Raw genomic sequence first — 25,692 nt, forward strand, 5'->3', positions numbered from 1 at the left:
TTCCTTATTAGGAAGTTTCAGTGGCTCTAGAACCAGTCACACACCCCATCATTGCCACACGTGGAAGACTAAATTCAAGTGTATGTAGGTTGAGTTTCACTGGTAACTCACCTTACTTTCGAGAGGACCCCTCCCCCTCCCATGCCACTCAAATGCTTTCACCTTTTAAGAGATTCAGGACGAACGTTATGTATTTTTTTAAAAGCATAAAGAATCAGCAGCGCATCTTCTGAGTATGCAATTCCTAGACCAGTGTTGTCAGTACAGAAGTTTGCCAGCTTGTGGCAAGAGTCTTTTCCTCTTTGGCTCTTAGTGAAGTCGTAAGCTGGAACCTTTCCTCTGGCAGCCTTCCTACCTAACTCCCAGGAATGATTTGCATATTAATGAGATAACGTCTGAGAAGTACTCTTCAGAGAAAGGAAGTAGGTAAAGGCAGGACTTCTCTTGACTGCTCTGCGGCTTGACCTCGAAGCTGGGAAACTGAGAAAGCTGCTTTTCCCTTCCCCTTGTCCTTGACTCAAGAGGCTGGGTGACCCCTTGCTCTCTGGGGAGACTGGGAGTTTGTTGTTCCCTCTGGCCACACTTTACACCTTCTTTATCCTAAGGAAAACAAAATATAAACTTTTAAGTAAGTCACCTGAGGTCCTTCAGTTTCTGAGTGCCCAGACTGGGGTTTAAACACAGACCTATAACAGAGTTCCCTGGATCCCCTCACACACATACTGTTCCATCTTGGAATCTAGAAGCAGCTAACTAGGTTAAATAACATTGGGATGAGTCCAGCTGTGGCAGGGGGAAGGGATTCAGCACCAAGCATCTGTAGTCATTGCTGGGGCTTTCTTTTCTTTTCTTGTTTTCCTATCCCCCAAAACTCTGTGTACAAATCAGGTGTGGTACTTTAATCTCAGCACCTGGGAGGCAGAGTAAGAGGCAGGGGGAACTCTGAAAGTTCGAGGACAGCCTAGCCCAAATAACAAATTCCAGGACAACCAGGTTTACATAGTGAGATCCTGTCTCCATAAATAATGAACTAACAAACAAACAAACAACAAAAAAATCCCTCTGTGCACAAGAACCCCTGTATGAATATGGGTCGGTATTATGTATATTGTTGGGTGGGGGGGCTCCACAGTTCTCCTCTCCCACAGGATATGATCAGTTTCTACAAAGGACACATTTCCTGTAGTCCTGGAGGCACTGTGGGACAATGGAAAGACTTTGTCTAGAGTCTGTCATTACCTCAGCCTCATAACTAGCAGTGAGACAGTGACCAAACCATGAGCCTCTATGTTAATTGGGGATGAAGAGAAGTAATCTGAAGGGAAAAAATGGCAGCTTAATAATCTAAAGCTTCTCCCAGAATGCACCTGGAGCTCCCTAGGAACTGTTTTCCTCTTCATCATAAAAAAAAATAATAAAAAAGTAGGCTCAGAGACAGAGCTGATACCTTGCATATATTTAAGATGCAGTGAAAAAAATTAGTGGCTCATAATAAATGCAATAATCCCTCAGCAACCCCTGGGGATAGATCTCAGCCCCTCCTGCAGCCCTGTGAGTACCAAAATCCACTAAGGCTTGAGTAGCTTTTATGAATGAACCCTCTGTGGCCTCTGGGGTGTTGTCGTTCTTTCTTTGTGAAATGATGTTCTTTTTCTCCTTATCTAAACAAACTCTTTATCTGTTTAACAAGTACTCAGTGTCTCCCCTAGACCCTATCATGCTGTAAGTCCCCAGGAGATGAGGAACAGGACATGGTGTGGGTGCTCGTGGATCAACACTCTGATAATGTCTTAGTCACTCTGCAAGACACATGACCTGCCTTCTCCAGAGACTGGACTCCTCTAGTATCCTTTGGCTGGTTATGTTTTCCTTTAATGCCTAATACTTTTTGCATACAATTTTACTTAATTATTTATACTTACTGGTAGATGCCTGTTTGTCCTTCATGAACGGCCACTTTAAGAAGGCAGGGCCATGTTGGTTCTGCCCACTGCTACGTTCCAGAGCCCACCAATCTGCCTTTGACTTCCAGGAATGCTTGCTGAGTGTACCTAATTGCAGACTTTCTCTAAAGGTAGGAACATTTAAAAATATTTCAGCCAAAAGGTGGCACTGTAGGGAAAGAAGTAAAAGAAACTCCTAACTGGCCATCCCCACAGTTCCTGAGGGTGCTGGCTGGTCCTAGTTCCAGGCTAGTAATGTTAGTCTGGTTATTAACCGGAGCAAGGCATTCCTGGCCTCGCACGTGATCCTGTGCTAACACAGAGCCGAAATCTCTCAAGAGGATCAGTGAATGTAAAGAGCCTGCCCTGCACTAGGAACACTAACATTTCTGTGACTGTTCACAGGGTCCAGATAGACTTTCCAGTCCGTATACCTGGAATCCTCATCACTCTGAATCATGTGTGCATTCAGCATTACTAGGACTAAGCTATAGGACCAGGGCACACAGGATTTTCTGGCTTCTGTGGCTGCATAGAAAATAAAAGCATGCAAAATTATTACATTTCACGGCTAAATTATTTCCCACATTCTAGCACCTTCTTATGAACTGTTCTCAGAGTTTGCTAAGCTCTTCTGGACAAGAATGATGTTGTAACTGGCAGCCTCTTCGAAGGCTTCAGGAGCAAAGTCACAGAGGAGAGCCAGGCAACCCCAAGATAAAATCGACTCATGATGCAGGCTGTGAATAATGAATGGTGGTTTTCATATTTTAGCATGGGCCACCTGGGTGCCTGTGGTGCCCAAGGCTAGTCACCAACTTTAGCACTGCACCTCCTCCACAAATTCACAGTGTTTTTTTCTCCCTATGTCTTTATTTTACAGCAAAACATATGTGTATTTTCTGTTACGTTCATATGAATGCTTACCTTTGTGTGTGTGTGTGTGTGTGTGTGTGTGTGTGTGTGAGTGAGAGAGAGAAAGAGAAGGATGCTAGTAAAATACAATTCATCTGAAAGCAGTTTCATAGTACACTCTTCAGATGAACTATGGGGCCTTCCCTGAGGCCTGTTAACTAGATAGAAAGATGATGTTTACACCTGACTAGCTTTTGAAAGGTCTTGAGGAGTAGACACAAAATCAGCAATCAGCTTCAGATTCGGGATCCGAATCCTATCATACATTATAAGAAAGGCCGTGATGTGCATTGTCTGCAGACCCAGGAGAAAGTTTGCACGCGTGTCAGGAAAAGTGGATTTCACTGCTCGTTATTCCGTGGAGACAATCTGGAGCGGCTTCTGAGAGGAACAGGACGAGAGGATGTCTCCTACAAATCCTTAGAGACTGTCTAGGTCTCTAAAGTTTGGGGACCTGGAAAACATTGCACTTGTGCATTTTAAGCTGTTAGTCTTAAAAAGTTGCAGCCTCACAATCCAGAGCGACCTCTTTGTAGTTACAGAGCCCCACCCATGCATCCCAAACTCCGAGGACTTTCAAGCACCTTATATAAAAAGGCATAGTACTTGCACGTGGCCTATACACATTTTTTTTTTGTTTTAGCTTCTAAATTACTTCCAGTATCTAAAATGCTACAAATCAGAGATATTATATTGCATTATTTAAAATAATGACAAACAGAAAGCATGTATTTGTTCATGGCAGGCACAGTTCTCTTTAAAATAATAATAAAAAATGCAACTGGTGGTTTTTAGCTCCAGGTACTTAGTCCCCATGTTTTCTTAAGTACAAAAGCTAAATCCTGCGTGGCCCTTAACAGAATTAGTTTACAGATGGGCACTTTCCCTTAAAGAAACAGAGAGAATTATTATGAAAGCACAGTAATGAGTTCTTTAAAAAACAACACTGGTACATAGCACGGAAAACACATCATCAGCGTGAGAAGGCATCCATTTTCCCTTGGCAAAGGGCACCACTTTCTCCACAGGCTGGGCGGCGCCAGTGGATTTTGGCAAGGGTCACCGGAGGAAGAAAACACCAGGTTGACAACTTTCATTTTTTTTCCCCATAGAAACACCACTTTATAAAGTTAGCTTGCGGACAATGGCTGCCCTGGAGACCTCTTAAAGATGCTCACAGAACACCTGAGAGGTTGGGGCTGAAGGAGAGCATTGTGTATTGGATTGAGAGAGGGAACTAACACCTAGGAGGAAGATTATTTCTCTTTTTACAGATGCTAACACATATGGATATATATATATATATATATATATATATATATATATACTAGCATGTAGAGATACACATATAAAACACACACACACACACACACATACACACACATTGCTGGTGCCAGCATGTGCTGTGAGAGACAAGCTCGTGAAGAATCAGAGGTGAGTGTTGATGACTAGCAGAAGTCTGCACTGTGTGCACATGCTGGAGTGAGGCTCCTGGAAGGACCGCCAGTTAGCTCTCTCGAATATTCGCTAGTCCATGAGAAGTGGTCTGGAAAACTGTTGAAAGAGCGTTTGACGTCAGCAAGGCAGACCCTCTGGGGTCTGAAGAGATAGGTAACTGAAGATGCTCCAGTCCGCGGGGGGTCAGGTTGAACTTTATGTCTGCACCAGTGCTTCAGCTGTTGTTAACCCCACCCTTTGGCCAGAGCAACTGAACCCTTTCCTCACGGTGGGTGGTGGGAGAAGCAGAGGTGATGGACTGGAAGCTGACAGACTCTGTGGTTCCAGGATCCCAAAGGTAGTGCTTTCCTAAATGACACTGTCAATCAGTGCAGCATTAACCAAATTCAAAAAATACGTGAGAGGCCGGAGAGATGGCTCAGCAGTTAGGAGCGCTTTTAACTTTTTCAGAGGACCTAGGTTTGGTTTCCAGCATGCACTTAACAGCTTTAACCTTCGTGCTAAGGGATCTGTTGCAATTGTCTCGCCTTACTGGGCACCAGGCATACACGTGGTGCAATACATATATGTAGCAAAATAGTAATATAAATAAAATAAGAAATAAAAATAATCACACATACATGCATGTATGCACATGTGTGCATGTGCACACACAACACGCAGAAGCTGTTAATCCTGGTTTCTCTAAGCACTGTATACATTTCTTTATACATGTAGCACTCTGTATTAGGTGGGGTTTATTATTTTACATTTTTTTCTAGTTGAAGCAGTCAAGAGCCCAAATTATCAGTAACAACCAGACGAAAGGCAGCATTCACCAGTCCAGAAGTGAGCTTACTCCCCTCTGTGTGCTAAACTGGCAGCTTAGGATCAGAACAGCATCCCTGGAAGTGCTGTGTAAGGTTAACCTTCTCAGCATGGCAAATCCAGGGCACGGGGGTTGAAAGCCACTGGGCAAGTGAGATCCTGAAGATGGAATCCTAAGTGGATCGGCTGTGAGTTCTTGAGAAATAAGTCAGTCCAGACAGCAGACCCTACTCCTCAAGGTCTGGGAGATGATGAGTGGGAACAGCAGTTGTAGGAACAGTTTTTCTGGCTATTGCTATTTATGTCTCAGCCAGTCCATGTGGAAGTTCAGCCCCAGCAGGTAGATTTGGTCTGGTGATGCTGGTGCACAAAATCCCCTTGGATGCATGCTTTCTGGGTTCTGATATGTAAATGGAGTCAGTGAATAGTTCCCTAACTTGACTGTGTACCTAAGCACCAAAGAGCTTTAGAAGTATATGTAGTGTGGATCCATACCAGACTAATTGGAAGTCAGGGTTTCTGGGAGTATGGTGGTGCCTAATAGGATTTTCACAAAGCTCTCTGGGCAGTTCCAGTTGTAACCAGGACCTAGTACCTCTATCAGACCTTGTCAAGACTCCTGGAACTTACTCTTTAGGTCAGATGTTGGACGTCTAGTTGGCAGCCATGGTGGCAGAGAAAGCAAGAAGTGCATCTGGTAAGTCATCTGCCGGCCACCCTGTGCCTCCATGTAGGCGTCTCAAAACAGTGATTTCGGGGCAATGTAGACAGTGGTTGATAGGGAAAAGCCATACGGAGCATGGAAAGTATTCAGAGAGAACAAGATACTCACCTTGACACAAAGTTATTTAAAATTAGGGATGCTTCTTTCTTCCTTCCTTAGTTAGGACCCAAGAACAAGCTATACCACAGCACAATATACAGAGCATTTCTCCGTCATTTAGGCACTTTTCCTTTTCTCAGGCTTTACTTTAGGGCTCTTGCCTATATATGGGGTTTCCTCAGGATACCAGCACATACAGATGGTGTAAGTTACCAGGCATCTTCTGAAGCTTTCCGCTGTAATTGATGAAGGCACCTGAATTCAACGTGGAAACTCACTGTAACTCAACAGAGATAGAGCCCTTTATACAGTTGAAGGGACAGGGTGTTACCCAAGAACCAAGAACTGCCCACTTTCCGTTGATGCACCCCATTGGTCCACCATTCCAACCTTTACAACCAACACAAGCCGTGAATACTGCGGCTGGGGAGAGGACGTCAACCACTTGGATCTGATGGTCCCTAATGGTCTTCAATATATTCGTATCTGTGATCATCTCTCTCCTGGTCCCGAGAGATCTCCGGGGCATGCAGCAAAAAGACCCCATTCTTACATTTGAAACCAGAGACTCAGGCACACGGAAGTCTCCCATCTAGAACCAGATTTGACTAGGTCTTGTTTAAAAAGCAAGGTGGTGGAAGCTACTAGGAGACCGTTTCGCGCACCATTATATGAATGATATTCTCTTGAGAACACCAATAAGCAAGAAACAAAGCCACGATAAAACCATAGTTCCCTGGAAGTACCCAACATAGGTGTATGTCTGAATCTCCACACTCAATCTAAAAACAAACAAACAAACAAACAAACAAAAAAACCCAAGATTACCTAGAGCCTGTTCAGAGTGGCAACTTCTCATTATATTAGACTTGGGCAAGGTTCTGGATGAATCTGGGTTCTAGTTCAACATCAGCGAGTAGTGTTCTTTGCTAATGTGATGCATTTGTACATTTTCTCTTAGGTGTTAAGTAATTCTCTGCTATTAGTCTCATGACCATTACACGAGGATGGAATGGCAAGATGAACAGGCAGAGACAGAATGTAAAGAGCTGCTGGTCTGTGAGGCCAAGGGCTGCAGGGCGCCCAGCGCTAGTCCAGCACGAGCCATGGGGCGCGCTGTCCACCTTGGGAGCCCCCTGCTGAGTTTGGGGTGCAGCAGAGACGCGCGCGCCCCACGTCGGTGAGTGGCGCCTGCTTCTCCAGGCACGCAAGGGCGGGCTCGACGCCACTTGGAGCTGCCTTCCCATTGGCCCTGGGACACGCCGGTCGGGAGTGAGAGCTTGCAAAGTTTCATTGAAGGAGGAGAAGCGCGCGCGCCCTCCGGGGAGCCGGAGCTGCGTGGCTCCTGAGAGGCTGCTGGACCACCGATTGGGGACGCGGGGGCCTCTTCACGGTTCCCGGGTTTTCTTTTCTCACTGAAGTCGCGGCGGTGGCGCCGCTCTCTGCGTTACTGGTCCCTGCCCAGGTTCGCGCGGTTCCTCACTCTGAGGACGGTCCTCGCATCCCCCACAGGCTGGCAGCACGACCCCGGCGTGTCGGGGATGGTTTTGCGCGCCCCGCAGCTGGCGCCGGGCTCGCCCTGGCCTGAAGCTGGGGGGCGCTGAGGCTGAAAGGAGCAGCTGCTCAGCAATCCGCCCTGAGGCCCGGACTCCTGGACGCTGCTTCCAGAGCTTCGGGCCACTTTCTTTAGCGCACCGGGAGCGCCACAGTCCTTGTGGGCGTCGGAGCCAGGGCTACACCACCCAGACACGCTGACTTCCAAGGTGTTCGGCTAGAAACTCCGGGCCATCCCTGAACGCCGACTCCTGAACAGGCAGAGGACAGCTAGCTTCCTTCATCCCTTCTCCTCACCGCCCCCATCCCTCACCACTCCCAGAGTGTCCCTCCCTTGGCTCATTCCCAGACGACCCCTGAAGCAGCTGCAGCTGGATTCCACACTTCATGGGCGGGCCGCAGGGGCTCGGGCGCCTGCCTAGTTGGTTGCCAAGAGCCCGGTGAGCAGCGGGTCCAGCCCGTCGAGCGCGCCCTCGGGGCGGAGAGCGCCGCTCCAGCCAAGGCAATGCCAGGGTGGCTGCGAGCCGCCGGCCGCGTGAGGCCCTAGGCAGGCATGGACCTGACTTCCCAGCTCTAGGGACCCCAGAGCTTCGCCCTACTGCTCGGACTAGCAAGGACCCACGACAGGATGGCTTCGGAAGTGGTGTGCGGGCTGGTCTTCAGGCTGCTGCTCCCCATTTGCCTGGCAGTAGGTGAGTGTGGTTTGCTCATGGAGGTGACTAAGGAAGACAACAGGGTCCAGAGCTCCGGGATTCGGTTCCAAGAGCCCGCTGCACACTCTGTATGGCAGAGGCTTCAGATATGAGCTGTTGGGAGTGTGTCAACCCTGCGCTCTAACTTGGCGATCTAGGGCGCAGGATCAGGGTCTTTTTTAGACAGTTGGGGTAGCCAAGATTGGCACGCTGTGGGGACCCGTTCAGTTTAATTTAGTCTCTGGTGGGCTTCCTTTAGAGAAGTACTGACGTGTAGCTGGGCTGGGAAGTGATTATGGCCAAATGACCAGACTTTGTTAGAACACTACCCACCGCCAGCAGCACCACTAGCGAGCACCTTCACCTCCATCTCCACCAGCACCAGTGCCCGCATCACTACCCTCTCTAGAGTCCCCAGATGCTCATCACATTGTGGTATGTGACTCAGAAGGGACTCAGGCTATCTCTCCTCCAGCCTACACTCCAGCAACCAAATAGGAAGAAGTGAACAATCCCAATAATGGTAAAAACAAAAGGAGACACTAGGCAGGGGGAACGGCCTTGATGATTCTCTATGTTACCCCCGCAGCAGCCTCTATTTACAACAAGAGGGGCTGGGTCTTTGAGGTTGTAAAGCACCTCCAGATCGCATCCCGCACTTGCCGTACCAGCTTTCTCCATATGCTTAAAGGATTAGAAAGTGGGATCTAAAATCATTCCTTGGGACAGACCAGATTAAGAACGTCCCTTGGGGAGCCTCAGTGATGCTCCCAAGGAGCACCTCATCTTCTTAGGTGAAAGTGTCAGGTCTGAAGATTACAGCAGCTGTCAGAGTGAAGAAGTCTGCAGGTTTTTTGCGCTGAGTGTCACATTCAATCCTGGCGTTAAATATGACAGAACTCCAAAGCCTGGCGTTCTCGCTCCCCCCACCAGGGTTAGACAATGCAACACCACACCAAGTTGTTTTTACATAGAGATCCTTTTCTTTCCACGAAAGGAAACTTGTTTGCTTTTTGTTTGGTTTGGGTTTTGTATCTTGATGGAGTTAGGGGACTGGGAATTACATTGGTGATAAATGTGTCATTTGTTCACGTAATCTGAAAGCAAGTTCTGGAGTTTGGATGTCTGCAGGAGTAACAACTTTAGTGAGAAGCCTCTGGGAGACTTAGGTGCGAGAAACCAGGGCTCTGGGAGAGGAGTAAGCAGCAAGGCATTGCATCAGGTGCTTCTAGAAGAGAAGCACCCAGGCCTACAGGCTGATGTTGACCTGGACTGTGAGTTTCCAGGTCCCAAGTAGGGCCGTTTGGGCGGTGATCATTGTTCTGGTGTGTGGGAGGAAGGCAGATTCCTCAAAGTCCATGTGAGCTTTGACTTTACTAGCTTTGACATCAGTTTTGAAGAGGTTTCTTAAGGTATGCGGCACACAGGTGGTGTCACTGTTCCTGTCTCCTGTCCTTGTTGCACCTAGCTAGGTTCTTGCCAATTGGATTTGTTAATTGAAAATAAGTTAGGTGCCAAGTTCACCAGGCACTTTTAACTTATGGGTCAGAAGCCCCCCTCGTCCACACAGCCTTTTCACCTCTCCCCTGCACTCCCCTCAGCTCCATCCCTATCTTTACCTACTGCCCTGGGTTGTTTAACCCCTTGCCTGAGGCAGCAGTTTTTGCAGTGGCTGTTGGAAGAGTTAAACAGGTGGCCACCTACAGCCATATGGATCCACTCTGTGAAATGACAACAGGGAATGGTCCCTTGATTGACTGTCATCTTGTCTAGGGTTGGGGCTTTTGTAGGACTCAGCTCACTGATCCTCCAAGTCACAGATACCGTGTAGGGTCAGTCCCTCTAGACTTTCATGATACACTACTGAAGCCCTTTAGTGGGACAAATTCACTCAGCCATGCTAGAGGAAAGTAATGCAGTGTAGTGGCTCCAGGGGGCCTGGGGCAAAGCAAAAGCACTGCTCCAAAGCTGTGGTCCCAGTTCCATCATGCCTCCTCTTTCTCCCACAAGCCCTCCCTGCAGTGCCCATGTGTGCAAATTTGAGCCAAGGGATTGGATCCATCTCAGGATGCAGATGGAGCCTGCTCTGAGGTTGGGACTTTCTTGGGAGGAGCTGGACTTGCAGAGCCACAGGAATTGTATCCCTCGCCCCATCCTGCTTCCTTGCAAGTTTCCTGGACAGCTGAGTCAGTCCAGGGGCATGCAGGGGTCACCTCCCCTGTTTACTCCTTCCTCTGCACTCCCACATCTTTGTGGATTAAGGAAATATGGGAAGATGCTAATGTACTGTGGTTATATGAGTATGTAAGAGTGTCTACTTAGTGTGTGAATCCATGTGGATATGAGTTATGTGAGGTTGTGAGATGATATGAATTAATCTCATTGTGTGTGTGTGTGTGTGTGTGTGTGTGTGTGTGTATGTGTTTGGTATTAGGTATTGGTGCCCTCTGCTCAGCCTATAGTGTATGACTTCTGCTGGCCTCCTAAAGTCTGATGATGGAAGAGGGAAAGGAGAAGTCTCTGGATGGAGAGAGAAGCTCTTCTGGGAATGCTCACACCATGAATCCTTTGCTTGTTGGCCACTACTTAGGAAAGATGACCCAGGTCTTCAGACACACGGTACCTTGAATCACTTCACTCCAAAAGAAAGTTGGGTAGAAATCACTTTATTTCATCTCTTGGTTCCCTTCTACAGGAAATAGAGATTTTTTCAAGGTTACTGAGGGTGTTTAGGTCTGCTTGCTCCCAAGGTGCCACTAAATCAAATGTTCAGATTTCCCTAATATCCTGGGCCTGGAGATCACAGTGACCTGCTTGCTATTAGAATCGATTTTGCATTTTCTCCATCTATTTTTATATCTGGGTAAGGCAGCCTTCAAAGCCTCGCCTTTATAGACACTTCCATACATTTCCTTTCAACCTTCTTCTCTCATGAGATGTTGACGTTTTCCTGCAAGAGTGCCCTACTCCTTTCAACTAATGAGCGATTGTTGAAAACGAACTGTCTTTGTGTTTAGCCCAATGCTTAAGTTTTGTTTAATTGAAGGAATTAAAAGGAAAGTGGTAAGTGATGTCAGGCGTCTTGTGTGCAGGTGTTGTATTAGCAAATAAACCAAACTATACTGGAATATTCTGTTTGCCATCCACAATGAATATCTGTCGATAGATGTGTCCATCTCCATAGCTACTGGACATGTCTGGTATCTCCAGAATAATCTATGACTACTTGCTAGCCATTTGATTTTTTTATGTATAACATAAAAGAGAACAGCAAAGCTCTTCTGTAATATGATATCTGTAGTAATTGTAGTAATAGCTGAACATTGATGAGTGTCTTACATATATATTTTATGTGGTTTTTTCTTTCAGTATGATTCCAATTTCCAAATCATGCCTTTTATTTTCCTTCTGGTCCTGGAGAATGAATGTATCCAGAACCTTGCATATTCTAAGTACCGAAGTACTGTGCTATATGTTAGCCTTCCCACTTATCTTAAGACAAATGACTTGAGGTTATCGCAGGATTTGGAGGGATTAGGATGAGTCTTAGTTTGGTTTCTGCTACTGTGATAAACACCATGACCAAAAGCAATTTATGGGAGGAGAGGGTTCATTTGGCTTCTAGGTTAAAATCGGTCATAGAGAAAAGTCAAGACAGGAACCCAAAACAAGAACCTAGATGTCGAAACTGGATCAGAGACCACGTGGAACAATGCTTGCTGTCTCATGCCCATTGGCTTGCTTAGCCACCTTTCTTAGACAGCCCAGGCTCACCTGTTGTGGGGAAGGCACTGCCCACAGTGGTCCGGATCTTTCTGCATAAATTAGCAATTACAAAAATGCCTCCCAGATAAATCATACGTTAGCAATTAAGAAAATGCTTCACAGACAAGGCCACAAGCTAGTCTAGTAGAGGCAAATCCATTTTCCCAGCTGTGTCTAGGTTTGTGTCAAGCCAACAAAAACTAGCAACTGGATTAAATTTGGGGCTCCTTTTGATATGTGTGTAGCTGTGGCTATTAATATTTTTTTTTACAGCAAATTTTTGCTATTAAATAATTTCAAAAATCACACTCTACATAGTCCAAACATTGCAAATGAAGCTATCTTTTATTTACTCATTAGAAGTCTTTTATAGGATATGTGCTGATTACTGCTATCATAGCCCTCAGGGGGTTTTAGCTGTTGAAGGATTCTTCAAAAACACTTAAAATACTTTTGATTTTGGTCACATCTTTGCAGCCTGTTTTTTACTTTTAATTACTCCTGGAAATGAAAGGCTTATATTAGCGATTCTCACCCTTCCTAACACTGGGACACTTTAATACAGTTCCTTATGCTGTGGTGACCCCACAACCATAAATTATTTTTGTTTCTACATCATACCTACAATTTTACTACTTCTGTGAATCATAATTTAAGTATTTGTGTTTTCCAGAGGTCGCAGGCAACTCCTTTGAAAAGTCATTGAACCCTACCATGGGCAGTGACCCACAGGTTGAGAACTACTGGCTTAGAGACTTAACAAAATATTTCAACCCAGATGAACATGAGTGGCTGTCACTGAAGACGTGGGGGCTGGAGTTCCATGTGGGAATCTTGCTTTGCAGGAAGTGTGTTTAGTCATAGATAGAGACTAGCATATTGTCTTGGACTTCTCTTTTGGGTGAGGACATGCTGCCAGCTGATCATGCCCTGCCTGTGGCCCTCTCTATATGAGTCTAGAGTCATTTTTGTTATTTTTACTGGTTTCTTCCTCTTCCTTCCTGTAAACGAGAGTTGGGAGTACTGCCTTCTGGGTACGAGTGTACACAACCGCCTCTGTTTATATGCCTAATAAACTGAGGATGCTGCATTATATAGATGTAAGAAGCCAATCAGGAGAGTTGGCCTGCCTACTCAGAACTCCCAGACCAGCAGGTAGTGATCTGGGACACGAGGAGGCCACAGGAAGACTAGGATTCATTGCAAAGCAACATAGTCCCTTTGCAGTGTCTAGTCACAAAGATTAGTGTGTTTGTGACAAGCAGGGTTTTTAAATAACCAGGATCTTTACAGCACAGTAATGTAATGTTTTAGATACCAATCCTCTTATTAGAAACATACTCTCTTCATGATTGCTACTGTTTGTTTTTGTCTTTGTGACAGCATGTTTACAGTTTATTTGACGTGACTTTATTTTTTAATGTGAATCTTTCATTTCTGGTCTTTGACTGATAAGTTACATAGTGGCAATGTATATACTATTATAAATTTTTGCACAAATATTCAGGAGAACTTAGAATAAACAGGATAAACATATCTAGACATTTAAGGATAATTATTAGGTACTGAAAACATACTTCTGTGGTGAAGCGTACTTACCGATCTTTGAAGGAGTTAGAATTTGGTTCCTAGCACCCACATGGGCAGTTCACAACCATCTGTAAATACAGCTCCAGGGAGACCCAATACCCTCTTCTGGACTCCATAGGCACTGACACTTTTTTCGCACGGGACGTGTGTGTGCGCGCGCACACCCCCCCACCCACACACAAAGAAAATAAACCTTAGAAAAAGAGTAAGTAATAACAATATGATTATACTAAGTGTGTGATGTATTAGGCACCATTGAATTTTGTAATATTTGCAGATTAATGTGGGATCAAGCAAATAAAATAAGGAAAATGTTCCATTTGGTTGAAAGCTAAACTGTGTTGGAAAAAAATTAAGTTTTTTTTTTTTGAGGGGGGAATTAGGGAGTTGGAGAGATTGTTCAGTGATTCAGAACACTTACTACTTCCCAAAGGATCTAAGTTTGGTTCGCAGCACCCACGTCAGATGGCTTACAACCACACTAACTCAAGCTACAAGGAACCCAAGACCCTCTGCTAGCCTCCCCAGGCACACGGGAGTGAACTCCACGCACACAAATAAAATGAAAATAACATCAGTTTTGAAAAAAGAAATAGTTGGTTGGTTATCAGCATTGGTGTTATGTACACTTCTCATTGTCTACATGGTCATCAGACACCACAAGGAACAACCAAAAGGAGGAGGGGACCCAAACACACAGCAACCTGTGGGGAGAACCACCAGCTTGGAGTGTCGAATAATTCCAGACATCTTACACTGTCCAGGTATTAGGGACCCAGCACATTTTGCTCCACCCTCGTGCTCATATTTTGGGAGGCTGAGGTCTGCACCTGCTGAACGTATGCTCACCTGAGCCACACCTCTAGTCCTTTGCTGTTAATATTTAAAACTGTAGAGCGATAACACATTTTAAAAAAAAAATGTTTTTCAAAAAGTTAGTTATCTTTCTGTCTCACCCCAAATGACAAACTAACTCACTTTCTGTTCCTGTCCTTGCTCAGTTCTTCCTGTGGCAGCAGGGCATGTGAGGTGTAAAATGATGCTCCCTTCATGGTCTCTAGGAAACAGAGACAGAGGGAGGAGCAGGGTTCCTATGCCCCTCACAAAGACATGGGTCCTAGGGACCTAACTTCCTCCAACTAAGCCCCCACCTCCAGTTATCCCGCAGGCTGGGGGACAAGCCTTTAATATCTAGACCTTCGGGGAACATTCTAGAATGCAAGTATTCTAATATTACATAGTTTACTAGTTTAAGGTGTCTTCAGCTGAGACCATGACACTTGGTTCCTTTCCTTCCCTTTGTGGTAGGATGGTAAAGCTTTGTGGTTTTTACCTGCTGGCTATAAAATTCTGCATTCGAAACAAACCTGCACAAAAGTAGGATTCTCTTATGCATGAACACAGTGGCATGCTTTTATGTATGAGTTTTCAAATCTTAAGTATGTTTTATAAGAAAGACGCTGTGTGTGTGTGTGTGTGTGTGTGTGTGTGTGTGTGTGTGTTTTCAGCTGGTCAGCTGGTCAGCTAGTGAGTGACTGGTGTGATTCTATCAGTCGTCTGGGCCTTAAGAACCTTACTGATACTTCCCTTAGAAAGTTATTGATCCCATGACCCAAACTGAGGTGATTGTCCCCTCTGTATTGTTTCAGACTCGAAAGTCTACATCTTTGCTAGCACCAAGCACCTCACCCCACCCAGTGCAGGCTGTAGACTTCTCTGCGGTGCCCAGGTTCTACATCAAGTGGGCAATCCAGGTGCCCTTAACTCCTTGACCAGCGCATTTGGAATGAGCCTGTTGTCACTACCCCTTGGCCAATGAAAATCCCATCCGCCATGTGCCTGGATCTGAAGTGTTGTATAGGCACGCCATCACTGTTCCATCCTGGTCCCCAGGTGTGAACTACTTTGCATCTGGTGGGTCCTGTAGCAGGCAGAGCCCCAAACTCTCTTAGTCTTTCCCTGTCTTTACCATGTGCAGAGCTGATGTATACCCCAGGAATTGCTCAAAGCCAACCCCCCAGTTCCCATTGCCATTCTTCAGGGGAGAAAGTTTGCAGCTTCTCTTTGGGCTCAGGTCTACGTTTGCCTGAACCTCAATCAAATCCTGATTCCTCTGTCTTCCCCCACCTCCAACATGGCTTTCCCATGAGCCCCGAAAACTCTCATTCCTGCCTTGAACTGACTCGGCTCTTTTCTCTGGTTGATAGCTTGTCTCTGTGGTTTTCTTCCTGAGTCCTGCTATCTAAGCAGGTTTCCCAGTGTGATGGGGCTTGTCTAGAACCAACATTATTTCTCTCAAATGGGAACAAAGAAGTCTGGAGTAGATAACAAACGTGGAAGATGTAAGACCCCGTCTTACACCAAGGGTCCAGGGCTTGTACTTCTGTACATCACACATTGAGAGGGAGTGGTTGCCTCTGAGTTGGGAATACTTCACTATACCAGGCACTATTGGGTTCCAGGAGGCAATGCCAAAGGGCAACTCAGTCACGGAAGGCCAGGTGTGTTTTATCTGTTGATGGAGAATAGAGGCAAATGGGAATTGGGAAACTCTGTGCCACGCGGTCTATAACATCCATTGGTCATGGTGTGTTTTGTTTTTGTTTTTTTAAGTGAATTAAACAGGTATCTTTTGCATTCTGACTTGGTCCATATTAAGTGGAGGATATTTTGTTTACATGAGAAGTCTAGCTTGCACCACCAAAACAGAGTCAAAGCTGCAGTCAGTTCCCAGTCCTGAGAAATTCACACACACAAAACTGCTTGAAGGGTGAGGAGGGACCTCGCAATTTGCCTTTCTTACCTATGAAAACCGTTCAAATTTCATTTCGAGTGCAAATATTTGGGCAGTGATGGAATGCCTGCTCATTGCCCAAATATCAATGTGAGTTATTTTCTTTCTGTCACACAACTGTGCTTCAGATGAGCAGGATAAGAGAGGTCCAAGAGTTGAATATGGAATAATCTATATATCAGGGCACTGTTGGGGGTCAATATGTTACTGGGGCTCGTTATGAAGACCTCCAACAGAGAAAGTGACAAATCTTTCCTAAGGTTGGACCTCCATTCAGGAAATCAAACATGTGAACCATTATTGCACATGGTTTCTGACTTTTGTCCATTCAGATTTCTTTTGAAATTATTCTACACTGGCTGAAAAGCTGAGTTTTTGTTGGGTGACCACATATCTGGCTTTTACATGAAGATGTGTGGCGTTAATCAAGTTCCAGGACACCTCTCTCTTTGTATAGTTTGTCTGCATGGTGCGTGGATGATCACGACATTAAGCTCCTAGGAATGCTTCAGGTTTCAATAGCACTCGGTGTCGAGGGCTTTGAATGGTGCCCTCATTCTAGACTGAAGAGAGTCATTGTGATAGGTGAAGGAAATGTGTTGGCTGGATGGAAGACACGCTCACCAAGAGCAATGCGGTCTCCTGGGCAGACAGCTTAGAGTTCTGGTCAACACTTCCGGCAGTTACCGAGTGTAAATAAAGTTTGGAACACAGACTGTTGAAAGTTCCAAGTCAAAGCCACCGGAAGATCCCAAGGCTCTGTTCGTTGTTCCTGGGATACAATATGGCATTGGTGACACCATCTCCTCTGTCTTTGAAATTCCCAGACCAAACACATTGCATTGCCCTCACAGCCTCACCTGGTGCCTTGTTCATTTTCATCACGGAGTTGTGTTTTGGGGACTAGTCTTTGCTCTTATGCATCTTCAAGACCTGTGGTCCTGTTAGCATCCTGGCAATAAGTGTCCTGACATGTAGAAGACACTGAGACCAGTTTTAGAGTTGCTGCTTTTCTAACTGAAAACTCGACACCAGTGTAGCTGTCGAGAAAGGGCTCTCAGAGAGTGAGCCCTCAGCCTCATTATTTTCTCTTATATATCCAAACTGAATATAGAGGTATTAGTCTAGCATCTACTACTTATTACTTTCCAAGTTCCTGACTATAAAATTTACAGCAGGCTAATTTATGTCCTGTAACTTTCATAAATGAGAATATTGTTATGGTGGCAAGTCATATCTGCTCCCTGCTGTGCAGTAGACAGAGGAGGAAAAAACCCAGTTGATAATGTGAAGTTTGACCAGAGTAGCATCCTTGAAGCGCATATTACTTTTTAAAATGCTTTCAGCTCTTCTGAAACCACACACATCGATTTGTTTTCTCTTGTGGTCAAATCCTTTCGGTCAGCAGTTCTGGCCACAGGTAGAGGAAAGGAAGAAGAAGGCAGAGTTTTAACAAGCTGGTGATTTTTTTTAAACCGAAACACATTGGCAATGAGTTATAGTTATGTGCAGGATTGAATGGTCTTACCTGTTCTCTGCTTCCCTAGACTGCACCTGCTTGCTTCCTGCAGCTGGCTCTGACATCGCAGCAGGAAGGTAGTCCTTGGGGAAGGGTCTTGCTCTGGTGGTCTAGTGAGCACGTCTGGATCTCATTAATAATGAACCATGTGATTTGTCCTCTGCTCCTCAAGGGCTTCATCTGTAGATTATGTTCGTTATTCTCACCGTATTGCTTCTGCGCGTCGCTTTTGAATGGGGAGGGGGAGGCTGTAGGTAAACATTCCACATCAATTCAAGTGGCTCTGTTCTGTTAAAGGCCATCTTACTTTCACTGCCCATAAGAAAGGCTGGGAACTGCTGGTGATTTATTGTTGATCATGTCATGTAGCTACCTGAATGAGGATTTTCCAGGCCAGTTTATAAAGAAGCGATATTTTGATTTAGACTTTTAGTTTTGATAGTCTTGAGTCACGTGGATGTGATGCAGTATGCAGTGATGGCTGCAAGTGCAACAGACTGCATGACCTTTGCTTTAGAATCAGTAGCAGGCATCTTTGCAGACATAGAGGACTTTCACCATCCACATCTCATGGTTATATAAGAAAACCAAACCACTGTAGCAGTGACTGAGGCTGAGTGATCTGATGGAGATAGACTTATCTAAGGAAGATTTGAATGGAGAAAGGATGTTTTTGAGTAAAATGCCGGATTTAATCAGTGAAACATTATAGTGATACTACAGACCTTGGACCTTTGCTAGGCAACTCTGTCAGCCCTAGAGATGTTGAGAAGGCGACACGGAATCTGCAGAAGTGCCTGGAGTGTGAACTGCCTGTCCCCTACTTTCCTCACTGTCAAACTAAATTTTCGCACTTGCTCACACTGGGATCGTCTGGACTCCTCTCACTGGACCCAATGCCTAAAGCTTATCTATCCGCTAAGCAGTAAAGCCTTCCTAGCTAATGCCAACACTGCCCCGGCGTGCCAGACAGCCCCATGGCACACAGCTCTGGCTACCCATTTTCAGCCAGGAGAAAGGATTGCAGATCAGATTACAAGGTTGGAGAAAGAGGACTTGCCATAGTGTGGGGGATGTTTTCTTGTGAATAGGTGCTTTCCTGAGATTTCTAGTTCCCTATGACTGTTCCTTAGTCACTTCAAACCCATTTAGCAATCCTGTTTAAAGCATCATCACCTTGGCTCTGGCATTTCTTCAGGATCATGTTGACGTTTCCATCAGAGGTGGTACTGGCTAACTACGTACTCCTCACCCAGCTCTTCTCTAGACTGGAGTTAGAAAGGTTTTATGCTATCTTTACAGCACACTCAGCCAGGTCCATTTCAACACCCAGGAGACTGAAGTAGGAGTGTGGTGGATTCGAGACTATCCCGACTTATATAATATGTCCTGTCTCAGGTATACACACACAAACATCTAATGTATATATGTATACACTACACATACATATGGGCTGAGAATGTACCTTTGTGGTAGGAAACTACCTGCCCACCACGTGCAAGATAGCCTTGATAGCCTGAACGGCAAACAAATAAGCAAACCAAAACCAAGCCAAACACTACTGTTGGTGTACCAGTGTTCTACCATATTGTCTGTTTGAAAGGATGGGACCCAGTCCTTGCAAGCCTTTGTTAGGTTGGATACAAGCCTGGTACAGTGGCATACACCTGTAATCCTAGCCTTTGCTAGGTAGAGGCAGGGTGATTAGGAATCCAAGACTATTACATGGAGGGGAATGAATCTCAGGTGTCATTTGGCTATCGCAGACCTGGGATGGTCAAGTCGCTATAGCCCTGTTTAGATTTTCAGGTTAGATCTAGTCCCTAAATGTGTATTTTAAATATAGTGCTGTGTTTTGAAGGAAGAATGCTGGCCACATAAACCCTGGAGTCTCTAGTGTGAGCCGCACTGTCACAATGTTTAATAAATTCCAATATGCATGGAATATATATTCTTCATCAAAATGTAACTGAAGTGAGGCTTTAATGGTCCATCAGTAGTTTTGTTTCCTTTTGTCATTTTTTGAAACCATCCTCTGGCTTGAATCAATTTTCCCTCCCTCCTCCTGAGAGCTATATATGTTTCCCAGCAGTCATCAAAACCCTCCAGTAATGGGAGACTGCATGTGCCCAGCACTCGCCTTAAAATAGCAATTGCTTTTGTTTACTTCAGATGTCAAAGGAAAGGCGTGCCTGACTTTTGCTTGATTCCGATCTCTTTCCTACTTTGGATGGTTCCTGCTTTCTAGGTTTCTTTTCTGGCTGCCACCCCAAAAAAAGTTGAACAGTTTTAGAAAACTTAGTGTGAAAATCTCTAAGCATTATTACATTTTCTTACTTCTGTATTTCCAGTTTATTTGTTGGCACATCTCTTTAATCTCATTCCTCAATAGAGCCATAGGAGATGACTTTGCTTGCCTGATTTTTTTTTTCTCCTGAAAAGTTAACACACAGAGGGGGATAAGTTTGAAACAGTGTTTTATAATTCTGCCAGTGTTGTCTGTAGCCTCGAGTACTGACCCGGGAGTGTGTAGCCCAGCACTGACCCAGGATTGTGTATGTCAGTACTGACCCCGCTGTGTGTAGCCCAGTACTAACTCAAGCGTGTGTATTTCAGTTCTGACCCGGGAGTGTGTAGCCCAGCACTGACCGCCCAGTACTGACCCAGGAGTGTGTAGCCCAGCACTGACCGCCAAGTACTGACCCAGGAGTGTGTAGCCCAGTACTGACCGCCCAGTACTGACCCAGGAGTGTGTAGCCCAGCACTGACCGCCAAGTACTGACCCAGGAGTGTGTAGCCCAGTACTGACCGCCCAGTACTGACCCAGGAGTGTGTAGCCCAACACTGACCGCCCAGTACTGACCCAGGAGTGTGTAACCAGTACTCACTGCCCAGTATTGACCCAGGCTTGTGTAGCCCAGTACTGACCCAGGCTTCTGTAGCCCAGTACTGACCCAGGCGTCTGTAGCTCAGTTTTGCTCCCTTTGGGTCAGCTATTGGTTATTCCTCCCAAGCAACTATTGTTAGGGACGATGAATTTTACAATGTTTTGAAGTTTTTTTTTCTCTTTATATAGACTTTCAATATCTCCCTTAAATTTTTTTTAAAATTCATTCTTCGACAATTCCATACATGTATACAATGTGTTTGCCTCTCTGGTGTTCTGCTCCTGTTGCTCTCTTCCTTCCCAACATCTCTCCTTCTGCTTTCTTGTACTCTTTGCATGTAGCGCACTGAGTTTAATTAGGATTGCCTACATTAGCATAGGTAAAAAGTTACTTAATGGAGCACAGGCAGTTTAGCACTGCTTATGCCGTGGAAGAAAATGACTCTCACTCCCTAAAGAGCCATGAACTGCCAGTAGCCCCTCAGCTACAGTTAGTGAAGGCCCCTGACGACCAATGACAGAATGTTGGCAGACTCCATCTTCCATAGGTCTGCTGCTGTGGGGTTAATGTCAAAGCCATGCCCAGAGGACTGTTTCTCAGCACCCCCTCTGTCTTCCAGCTCTTGCATGCTTTCTGCCCCCCCTTCTGAGAAGTTCTCTGAAACTTGGAGCATATGCCACAATGTCCCATTGAGGGCTGAACACTCAATAGATGTCTGTCCCCAGCCCTCTGACAAATTCTGACTTCCACATTGCCTACCACTTGCTGCATGAAGAAGCTTCGCTGATTACCACAGAAAGTGCCACTAATCTGTAGATATAAACAAAAATGCATAAGGAAGCTTGATAACATGTTCATTTACCATAATAGTAGTGATAGTTCCCCTTAGAACATACTATCTTGCCAGCCATGGGTTTTGGGCCAGGATTCTAGCACCAGGCATGAGTTTCTGTGGTGTGGGCCTCAGCTCCAGTCAGAAAATAGTTGGTAATTCATGCCACTACCCTATCAGTGGGCACATCTTGCCAGGAAGGTCAGGGTTGTAGCATGCAGGACAGAAAACTGGGAAATTCTGCTGGTGATTACCAGCACCCTGCTTAGAACTATACAGAACTTTGAAAGCTAGCCAGCAGGGATGAAGCTTCTAGCCTCAGCTTTATTTTTTTATGCTCTCTAAATAAAATGTGTGGTGTTTTCAACAATAGGGTCCTACCACTTAGGTCAGGCAAGTAGTCAGGAACAATGGCAATATCCTATATTGTTTTGGGGCCCCTAGGCCCTCTCTCACAACTCATGAGGTTGTATCCCATGAGTGGTAGTGGAATTTACATTTAATAACTCATGGCTTTTTGGAGTAGTATTATACACCTACCTATTCAGGGTACCGCTATTAAAACTCCCAAAAAATTAGATTACAAAGTACCAATACACATTGCTTTTTATAGATTCTTTGGTTAGTTGACCTATCCCAGTTCTCTCCTCTGCCCCTCATCCCCACACCCTTCCCGTTTAAACATTTTTCTCCATTATCTATACTGCAGAGGTCCAAGAAATAAGTTCACACACTGATTTTTTGACATTAATTCCAGAAATATTCTTTGGAGAAAAGTCAGCCCTGTAAAAACGGGTTCTGTGAAAATTCTACATGTTGTAGAAAAATTAAGCTAGATCTGTATCTCTCACCCTTAACAAAAACCAACTCCAAATGGATCAGCGACCTTAAGGTAAGACCCAAAACTCTGACACTGCTGGACAGCATAGGAGTGAACTTTAAAATATAGGCATAGTTAAGGACTATGTGAACAGGGCTCTAGTCAGAAATTCAGACCACAGCTGACCAATGGACCTAATGACATTAAAAAGCTTCTGTACATCAAAAGAAACTGTCAATCTAGAGTGAAGAGCCTTTCTACAAAATTCGAGAAAATCTTTGCCAACTATAAATCTGACCGAGGATTAATATCTAGAGTATACAAAGAAATCAAAACACAAGATACCGAAAACATCCATCCCCAAATAACCCAATCAAAACTTGTACTATGAAACTGATCAATGAGTTCTTAAAACAATAGTTACAAGTAGCTTATAAACATTTTAAAAAGGGTTCAACATCCTCAGCCAGCAGAAAAATACAAATGAAAACTACTTTGATCTTTCTTTTCACGGCTGTTGGAATGACTGTCACGAAGAGGACAAACAGCAGAAAATGCTGGCGCAGTTGTGGGGGAAGGGGATGGCGCATTGACTTTTGCTAAGAGTACAGACAAGCAGTCACTATGGAAACCAGCGTGGTGCTTTTCAGAAAGCCAAATAGAGAACTGCCATATGACCCAGCTATGCTGCATCTGGACACATATCCCTTATGGATTCTGTATCCTACTACAATGACATTTGATCATGTTGTTTCTTGCTGCTCTGTTCACACGAGCCAGGAAGTAGAGTCAGCACAGATGTTGTCGAGTGATGGAAAGCTGATAATGAAGATGTGGTCCACTGTTATGCCCAAGTTTCCGGTCCCCAAATGAATTCATGGAGCTGGATTTCTGATGCAAATTTCATGAGGGTTTTTAATAATATTCAAACTTATGTTTGGACTAACACCTTTCCAGTAGAAAGGTGGGTGCAGAAAGTGTGGCGGGGAGCCCTGGGAGGTTAGAACTTTTAAAGGGGAAACACTGTAATCAGGGGAGTTCATGTCCTGTTGTCTTGAGATTAGGTAAGAAGGTCATAGAATAAGGTAGTTTGTGAAACCATTCGTCAGTTTTGGGGTGTGAAAACCTAACAAAGAGCCATGCATAACTGACAAGGTGTCTTCACGGACAGGATGTCTCCCAAGAACATCTGGACCTTGTTAAATTTTATGGCCCTGCTCCCTATCTTCTTAATTGGCCATTTTTAGGGAATCTGTTCAAATTTCTGCCACGGCAACACATTTCTGGAGCCGAAATCACCCGCTCCCAGCTCATTATATGGCTTAAGATGGAGCCCCTTCTTTAAAATGGGGTTCATAAAGTCAGGTCCTCATAATACACAATGGGACTTTATGCATATATAAGGAAAAATAAAATTAAGAAATTTTCAGGAAAATGAACGGAACTGGAAAAGATACTGAGTGAGGTAACACAGCCTCTTAAAGATAAACACTGCATAGTCTCTCTCCTGTGTGGATCCTGGCTTAGAATTTTTAGATTTGTGTCGAGGCTAGGAAGCTTAAAAGGTATTTTGAGAGTTGGGGGAGGGAGATGATGCCTTAACAGGGACGGGAGAGGGAGAGGTGAACACCTGCGACTCTCAGTGTCTTGAGCTGTCATTTAAGTCACTGTGAGAAGCCAAGAGTTTTGTGATTACTTGTTTGGAGACATGCTAGGGCTCATCATTCAGGGCCTTGGGCTCCAAAGCCTGTTCACTAGCTGCTTGTTCTGGCTAGAGATCTGTCACTGGGCTTATATAAATACAGAATGAGCTAACACCATCAATGCTTAGTGTCCAGATTCTTAGGTTCTAAGAGGCATGCCCTGTATGCCCACAGAACTCCCATGTCTTGCCCTTGAGGATTCTGTTTTAGGACTGGGTACTGAAAAACTCTGGTCTTCTGGAATTGCAGAGTAACTGGTAGGTCAATGAAATGGTCTTTCAAAAAAAATCTCAAATCTCTCTCTTTTGGCGTGAGTAAACAGCTGACTTATTGATGACCGCTGTCAGAGTGACCAGAAAAAAAATATATTTTTGTCCTTTTCTAATTTTGCTTGCTGACTTATTAACATGATTATTTTCTTATCTTAAAATAATAAAACAGTTTGGTCAGAAAGGAAGAGACTGTTTTGTGAAGGAGGCATTCAAGCACTGTAGAGTGCCTGTAAGTGTCCGGAGTGGGTGTGAATAGGACAACTGTAGAGTGCCTCTAAGTGTCTGGGGCAGGTGGGAATGAAACCACTGTAGAGTGCTTGCAAGTGCCTGGGATGGATGGCGACATGGCTACATCTAGGAATCATGGGTGGATCAAACAGCAAGAATTGAACTTGCTGCCATGGCCCTGGGCTCTCACTGGGCCCTTCTGGGAGCTTTTCTCTCTCTGTAGTCACCTTCAAATGCAGGCTTCAGGGATCTTTGTGACAGTTAAGTCGGGCGCCTTTCTTAGGTCTTCACCCTGCAGCATTTTCTTGTTGCCTCTAAGAAAAACACCGAGTTGCTTTCGTTCCTCAGACATGGAGACATTTGCTCTGGGTCCTCTGTTTGTTCTGATCATCAGCCTGCTGGAGTTTTGGCTGAACTGTCACCCCACTGTCACCCCAAGCCCAGGCCTGCCTTTGCACACCACCTGACTACCCACCCACTTACAGTTCCCACCTCCTCAGTACTACTGTCTCTCTTCCTTCCTACTCATGGGTTTGCTTGTTGCTGTTTGCCTTCATTTTCTCTTCCCCAGGCTAATGTATTTGTTCCAGGAGCCCCAGAATCCAGCTTACCTCCTCCTATGACTACATCACTGCATGTAAGCCCAGGCAAGAGTAAACACTCAACCCCTCAATTCGGTGTCCTTTATACCTAGCAAGGATGAAAATGGCACCTTTGTGGTCATTCCTTTCTTCATTTAATTGAGGTTGAGATTTTCTTTTTTCACTTGCAAAATAGAGTTGATAATAGTATCTAAATTGTAGGGTAGCTGGGGATCTCTAAAACAGTGTAGAACCAGAGTGGTAGAAAAATTGTCTGACGTTTCTTCAAGGTCTTCAGTATTGCAAAAATGAATGAACTAACTAATGTATTAACAAGTGTTTTTCTGTTAAACAGTGTCTGACATATAGGATGCATTTGCTAAATTACTGTGATGTTGACATTTAATTTAAGCAATATTTGATGTACAACACATGGTGCCTGACCCTGTGATTTTTCTTGGCATGTCTGATCCTTTGACATTGTTATCTACAAAGTTCAGACTTGAAA

The 25,692-nt window shown here is 44.9% G+C and overlaps 1 protein-coding gene across 3 annotated transcripts in view; it reads left to right on the top strand.

Moving 5' to 3' along the window:
• Nucleotides 1–8,128: 8,128 nt before the first annotated feature.
• Nucleotides 8,129–25,692, top strand: part of LOC121438803 (piezo-type mechanosensitive ion channel component 2) — a 349,253-nt gene continuing 331,689 nt past the window's right edge. For all 3 annotated transcript variants that reach the window (XM_041639240.1, XM_041639241.1, XM_041639243.1), the window contains exon 1: nt 8,129–8,192. In XM_041639240.1, coding sequence (XP_041495174.1) covers nt 8,129–8,192 — 64 coding nt within the window. The remainder of the gene's footprint in view (nt 8,193–25,692) is intronic.

Source organism: Microtus oregoni, unplaced genomic scaffold, assembly GCF_018167655.1.
Source record: "Microtus oregoni isolate MIOR12 unplaced genomic scaffold, Mior012 000057F_ref0000458, whole genome shotgun sequence".
Classification (NCBI taxonomy): Eukaryota; Metazoa; Chordata; class Mammalia; order Rodentia; family Cricetidae; genus Microtus; species Microtus oregoni.